At 42.2% G+C, this 7,574-nt stretch overlaps 1 protein-coding gene across 1 annotated transcript in view; it reads right to left on the bottom strand.

Annotated features, from left to right (window-relative positions):
• Positions 1-3,446: 3,446 nt before the first annotated feature.
• The window catches only part of ANAPC2 (anaphase promoting complex subunit 2), a 28,652-nt gene continuing 24,524 nt past the window's right edge, over positions 3,447-7,574 (bottom strand). Inside the window, exons 11-13 of the mRNA XM_072633146.1 lie at positions 7,247-7,376; positions 6,280-6,518; positions 3,447-5,601 (exon numbers count right to left, since the gene is read on the bottom strand). Of these exons, the coding sequence (XP_072489247.1) occupies positions 5,389-5,601; positions 6,280-6,518; positions 7,247-7,376 (582 nt within the window). The 3' untranslated portion in view covers positions 3,447-5,388. The remainder of the gene's footprint in view (positions 5,602-6,279; positions 6,519-7,246; positions 7,377-7,574) is intronic.

The following is a 7,574-nucleotide window of genomic DNA, read 5'->3' as shown; positions in this document are numbered from 1 at the left end:
CTCACTCCCAACACTGGTACATGGGATTTGGAGACCAACATTGGATTTATCCACTCTTCATCCCTTTTATTTACCCTAAGACTATCTTTCCAGAAGGAAACAATTTCTATGAGCAGTACATAAAGATATTAGTCAATATTTTTAGTCAATAGTCAAATCAATAGTCAAACATCAACATCTAAAAGGATGAAATGTACTGTTGAAAAATTTTGCTGATGCATTTTATGCTAATTAAAAAACAGAAACCAAGTGGGAATCCACAGAGTAGGGAATGGCTGAATAAATCAAGATATATGAATGCAATGGGATGTTTACCGCACTATATGAGACAATGGATATGGTGAATTCAGATTATGGAAGCATATACACTGAGACCTCTTTTTGTTCTAGAAAACATTTAAAAAAGTCTTTTTTGCAGTCTGAAATTCTTGGTCTTATTTGGATCAAAGATTTAGTCAGTTTTCAGTAAGAGAAGACTTAATAAAGTTTAGGGAAGGATCAAGAATCCCAGAAACTAGAATAAGATAGAGTAAATGTTCCTTTGCATTTAACCAAAGGTAGGGTCTCATAGTTCATCATGAATCAAACCAATCTTGTTGCTTATCTTAGATTTGACTAAAAGGATAAAGTATCAAGTTTAACACAATTAAGAAAATTATTCCAAAAAAACTTTTTGTGCCTGTTTTTGACCAGGTTGAGGTGAATTCATAAAAGGAGTGGTTAAAGAGCAGTTTCATGAAGATAAATCTCCAAGGGTGCTCCAATACTGACATTATTATTGTTCTGTTAATTAAAAAAAAAAAACCAAAAAACTAAACCTAAATTTTGTACCTTATTTTCTCTTGCTGTGAAATTCTGCCTTTTGTTTCATACAAAATGTCAGAGGACACTGGGTCAGGGACAATTTCAATTACCAGAGGAATTTTTGCCAGTATTCCCTTAAACTGGAGTAACTGTCTGCGAGGTTTTTGGCTAAAAACACAGAAGTCTTTCTTGCACAAGAGAAGCATGGGAAGACTTGTATACAGAAGGAAGAAGATAAAACCAGAGAAATAATATACACAAGGACTACAATAATGTAAAGGATATAACATTAAAAGCTGAAATCAGATTAAATACACTAACCCACATTTGTTTCTGAGGACAAATGATGAAACACAGCTCCCTCCTCTTGGCATGGGACTACAGATGTCAAAGCTGCATCCTTTGACAGAAGTGGAAACTGTGCCTGTCAGTTTTTCTTAAGAGGTTTTCTTTGTTATAGGGAAGTTGGTGGTGTAGTAAAGCACCAGGCCTGGAGTCAGGAAGACTTCTCTTGCTTAGTTCAAATCCAGCCTCAGACACTTACTAGCTGTGTGACCCTAGGAAAGTCATTTAACTCTGTTTACCTCAGTTTCTTCATCCGTAAAATGGGAAGGAAGTGACAAATCATTCCAGTATCTTTACCAAGAAAACCCCAAATGAAGTCACAAAGAGTTGGGACATGAGTGAAAAAAATGAACAACCATCACAACTTTTATTATAATAAAAGGATATTGATGGAGAAGCCAAAATAGTAAAGTGGTAGGAAGAAATACAGTGAGCTCCTCCTGCCGCAAACTGATCCAAACAGACCTACAAAATATATCAGACCAAACCCTGATGAGGAGACCCAAGAAAAAGTCACAGTGAATCACTGAATTACCTGAAAGCCATGAAAAAAAGAGCCTAAATATTTTGTTTCAAAAAATCTTAAAGCTACCCAGATGTCTTGGGACTAGAGGCCAAAGTGGAAATAAAGAATACGCTGGTCACCTCCTGAAGGAAACTCTGTAACAAAACTTCCAGGAACATCATAGCCAAATTCAGGGCTTCCAAGTCAGAGAAAAAATACTGCAAGTAGCCAGAAAGAATTCCAGTACACAAAAGTCAGTTAAAGTCACACACTTTTCAGCAATTATCATTATAAAGAGCAAAGAGCTGAAGATAGAATATTCCACAAGGCAAGGGATGTGTGTGTGTGTGTGTGTGTGTGTGTGTGTGTGTGCGTGTGTTTGTAACCAAGAATAATTAACCCAGCAAAACTGAATATAATTCTATGGGGGGAAAATTAATCTTTAATGAAATAGAAGACTTTCAAACATTTCTGATAAAAAGAGCAGAGCTGCACTGAAACTTTGAAATTAAGAGAAGTATAAATAGTTAAATAAGAGGCTAAACAAAGACAAACTGTTTATATTATGTATGGGGAAATCATACGTATGTTCCCCTCTACATGCTGTATAATCAGGGTCACAGAAGGAATTTAAATAGACAAAGGGCCTGGACATGGTTATGTACTGATTTTAAAAGAATGGAAAAGGAGGGGAAGTGCTGGGGATGGAAGCTCAATTCCATGTGGACAGTCTCGGGCGGGTAAAGGTGGGAACTTCTAAATCTTAGAGTTCTCACGAGACCCCCCAGGAAACGACTGGGAATCGAGGTGAACCGAGCTATCTCGTGTATTTCCGCCTCTTCCCGTGAGAAACGTGATGGGAGAGAGCTCTCCCCGCCCTCGAGATCGTCCCGGATCTGGGCACACCTAACAGCACGGTATTCAGATGCAAACTATGCGGCTGGAGAGCTTAAGTAGGATCAGGAAAGCCTAAAAGTTCTCTTGGGCGGAGGGGCCTCGTGTGAGGACACGAGGCTCTGCTTTTCCTCTCTCTTCTCTCCCCTCCCCCTCTCTCCCCACTTATACTTCTACTTCCAATCTCTTATTGTAAGATCTTTGCCTCCTTGGGAGATTCTTCACTCCCTCCTAAGGAAGAATTCCCCTGCACTTGTAACTAGACCCTGAAATAAAGCTCAACCCTTGTTCGACTCTGGAACGTCCTTTCTCTCATACGAGCATCCGGTTTGGCCAATCGAAGACCTCCAATAGAGGTAAGGGAAGACTCGGGTAGCCCACAGGCCTCTAGGCCTGGCAGGGAAAAGCAGTACACATGATGGGATAGGGTCAGAACAGGAAAGAAAGATTAGGAAAATTACCTCACCAAACTATGGCGCACGTGCAGAAGTCTACACAAACAGAAGGAAGTGGGGCGGGGGAAGGAATGGCACATCAAACTCAATCTCATCTAAATTGGTCAAAGGAAGGAATATGTATGGAAATGCTCACTTGTTTCAGTTGTGCCTGACTCTCCACGACCCCACTTGGAGTTTTCTTGGCAAAGATACTGGAGTGCTTTGTCATTTTCTTCTCCAGTACATTTTATAGGTGAGGAAACTGAGGCAAACAGGATTAAGTGACATACACAGGGTCACCCAGCTAGTGAGTGTCGGAGGCCAGGAAGATGCCTCTTCTAACTCCAGGCCCAGCGCTCTGTGCACCATGGCACCACCTCTTGGCCAAGGTATTGAAATAATTTCATCCATTAGGGAAAGAGGTAGATTGGGATATTGGTTCTAAGAAAAACAAACTCCAATTGAGGATGTACAAAAATATTTATAGATCTTTTTGAGGTGGCAAAGAATTGGAATCTGAGGGAGCACCCATCAATTGGGGAGCGAACGTATTACAGTATATAAATGTGAAGGAATACTACTGTGCTATAAATGATGAAGTTTCAAGAAAATTGGGAAAACTTCTATGAACTGATACAGAGTGACTAGAACCAGAACAATTTATACAATGACAAAAATATTGCAGAGACAAACAACTTTGAAAGACATAGGAACTCTGATTAGTGTCAGATACCAACCATAATTCCAGAGGATTAATGATGAAACATACTACCTATTACCTGATAGAGAAGTACAAGACTCAAGAGTACAGAATGAGATGATATAGATATAGATATACCACGTATATAATGCATAATAATATATCTTATTCTGTACTCTGAATATATTTTGTATATGTGGATATACACATATATGTGTGTATGTCCATGTATGTATGTATTCTTTTAGATACAGCCAATGAAAAAATTTGTTTTGTTTGACTATATATGTTTGTAACAAGGATTTTATCTTTCAATCTCAATTACTGGTGGGGAAAGAGAGAGACAGTGGATTTTTGCTGTGAAAAAATGTTAGACATTTTTTGCATGTAATTGGATAAAAAATAAAGTATTAAAAAAAAAACTTGCTACATGAGATGGCTCTCTTGAAAGGGGCAAGAGAGGGACATTGGCAAAAATTATGGTGATATAAAAAAACAAGAGAGCAATAAAAAGTTGCTTAAAAATAAAAGAAGGATATTTGGGTTTGGTCTAGGGGTACTATAGCATATATATATGTAAATAACTGCAGAGTAAAAAGAAAAAGGAATCAATAATTTAAAAAAAAACCCTGCTGACTTAAAAGCACTATCCACGGCTGCATTTATAGAGCTTCTTTAGAAACTCCTTTTATGATATTCTTAGGCTCAAATTTGCATGTAAAAGTAGCATTCTGCATTACGGGACAATAAAATCAGACTGAGGGACAAATATTGACTTTGTCCCACTGTATAAGCCCTCAAAATGGAGCCTGAGGTCACTAAAGTATCATAACCACAAGGAAGAACCTGGGGGTAAGCTATTTAACCTTAAACATTCTATGTGGGAATTAAAAACTTTACAACAATCTTCCCTTAGGAAAGATTCCTTTATTCTGTGACCCCAGAAAGGCCTGGTTCTATTCAGAACCCAACAATCTCCAATTAGAAGAGTGTGACTACCAGTCCGAAGGTAAGAGGTGAGGGTGGATAAGGAACTCATTTCTTAGGAATGCTAGGAAGTGCTGAAAGCAATGAAATTGTGATTTCAGTGCCATAAGATCGAGACAGGCCATTTCTTTGCCTACACCTTGAAAGTTCAGCCCAGTAACCTAACATCATACAAATATGCCTAGCTGGCTCAGGACCTCATTTGATCATGACCTAAATTGAAACCTGCTACCAGGGAGCAAAATTCAGCTCAGGTATTGAAGAAGTTGCCTCATAGATGGAGGCTGGAAGGTGAAGGTAGGGTGGGGAAGACGGAAGTGCCTAGTGCCAGTTATGGTTTCTAGCTTACTGTGGTTTACATCACTGGTATTCCTTCCCACACTGTCCCAGATCAAAAACCACCACAGAAAATAGAGAAAAGATTAAAAAGCCAATTTTCCTTTAATGAGCAACAGAGTACTAAATTTGGGGAATAATAGAAAAGAAATGAATTTGAGGTGGCATATGAGAGGAATGAGGGAGGGAATAACACACACTATCTCTCTGTCCTTGTCATTACGGAAAGCAGAAAAACCCATAGAGAGAGCCTGATGTATCCAGATCCTACTCTCATGGGCAGTCCTAGGGTCACCTTGGGCTCTGGCCAGTCTCCAGCATGCCCCTCACCATGACCCTGCAGGTCCCTCAAGTTCCAAGATGATAAGGTTTTCTTCTTGTCAACTGCAGCTCTTGGGCAGGCGGTAGACACCCCCAGAGTAAATGAGCTGTTGGTCTCGAACTTTCTTCTGCAAAAAGCCTTGCAGCTCCTGCAGATCTATCTCAGTCACCACCGGACCCGTCATCACAAACATTTTAAGCATGCTATGGATGCGCTCCAGAGATAAGCTCTCCAAGTTGGTCAGCATGGCCTGGATGTACGTCCAGAATAGCTACAGGACAAAGAGAACAAGAGAATGAGTCAAGATGCATGCAATCGTCTTCTCTTTCCTAATCTGCCTAGAGCTCAGTGGATTCCAGACCACTCTTAGAACCCACAGATGTAGGAGATGGGGCACCAGCTAAGAATCACTGTGATTCTGCTACCATCCAAACAAGTTTCTTCCATCTGTGTCTTCATTTCTTCCTTGGCAAACTGATAATAATGTCCCTTCCCACCTCCCCAGACCAATTTGATTAGAAGAAACAGTTGAGAATAATTCCTCATATACTCTAAGCTGGGGCAGTGTTTCTCATAGTCTAGGACATCTCTGGGAATCTCCAGGAGGTCTCCTTCTTATAAGTCCTCTGAGAAGCAGCCAAGAGGAGGAATCCCTGAGGTATATACTAGTGTTTCAAAGTTTCCACTTCAGCCAGGTTCAAAGACCAAGGACAGTCCATATTATGGATTCATAAAATGCTGATCTGGAAAGTTTCTAGTCCAGCCTACTCAGTTTGGAGAAACAAGGACTTCAAGAGGGGAATGGCCACTGTCCTGCTGCTGCCCTCTCTCCTCTTGCCCTTCATCTCAGTTCCCCAGAAGTGGGGCTCCACTCCTGCCCTGCCTCCCATGATGACCCAGACCCTCAGGAGGCTCTACATGTGCCTGGGGGAGCAGTGCCAGGACTAACCTGCAGCTCCTCTTCCTTTTGGTCAGCCTGTGAAGCCATGGCTGAGTCGCCTTCCTCATCGCTGTCCAGGAGCACCACTTTGTCCACTCGGTCCCTGGGCTGCTCTTCCTCTATCACCGAGAAGGTGCCTGGGGGCTCCTCACGCAGCACCCCCTGCTGCAGCCACAGAGCCATCTTGCGACGCAAAGAGGCCACTGGCACTTTGAGCACCTCACTCAACTCCTCCAGAGACCAGCTGCCTGGGGTTAAGGTGAGGCATGAGGCGCGGATCTTCTGTACTATCATGGGCTTGAGCCCAAGAGGGATGATGGCCAAACCATCCCCCAGCATGATCTGCACTGTAACGCCCGCTTCAGGTCTGTCTCTGAGCTCAGGGCACTCACTCCAAGAGAGAGAAGCAGGGTGTTTCATAATCAAGCCCTAATTCTGCCTTTAAGAGAATGTTTGTCAGCAAAGACAGAAGGAGCTGAGCCCCAGTGATCAATCTTTCTTTGGAGGAGTCCCAGATGCTCAATGGGAACCTAGCCACCCTCCCCCAGCAAAATAGTCCTGTCAGTCCCAGTGATGCCAGAAGCCAAACAGCAAGAGGTGGTGATGAGGAAAAGCTGAACTGGATCCAGGGAGGCAGGTGCTCAATTTACACTCAAGTCCTTTATACCTTATACTAATCAAGGACTATTCCAGGGCCCAAGCCCCAAAAGCAGAAAATGCTTGGAATATGCTAAATGAGTATTAATGCTCTGCTCTGAGTAAGAGCTGAGACTTGGTGTTTAGAGAGGGAATATATCCACAAAACAAGCCTGAGAACTAGGGATCAAAAATCTCCAAGCAGGACTATTAGTCCAGCCAGCTCAGAAGAACCATGAACCCCCAGCTCATTGACCTACTCCCCTCACTCAGAGAATGCAGAGCAGCATCTAGACTGCAGTAAGAAGGTAGGGAATGCACAAGGCAGGAGGAATCTTACTTTTGCTCTGGAAATGCAACAGGACAGCAGCATGTACTGGAGATACTGACAAGGAAAGGGTACGATCAGCCAGCTCCACATCCAGCGACACTAGGCCCAGGTGGTGTTTCCAGCTCAGGGTCCTCATAGCCTGAGTGGAGACAGAAGAGTCAGCAGAGGGTCCAGGAGCTCCTTGCTTTGTTTAGACAAGAGCCATGCACATGGTCCTTCCATTTAGCTGTGGTGATTCAGAAAAATGACCCTTGATACTTCTTGACCCTAGTTCCCTCTCTATTTAGGCTGGAGTATCAGGTAAGAGAAGAGGAAGACAGGGGTTGCCATGACCCAC

The sequence above is a fragment of the Notamacropus eugenii genome, chromosome 1, assembly GCF_028372415.1.
Source record: "Notamacropus eugenii isolate mMacEug1 chromosome 1, mMacEug1.pri_v2, whole genome shotgun sequence".
NCBI lineage: Eukaryota > Metazoa > Chordata > Mammalia > Diprotodontia > Macropodidae > Notamacropus > Notamacropus eugenii.
This window is presented reverse-complemented; position numbering and strand designations above follow the sequence as displayed.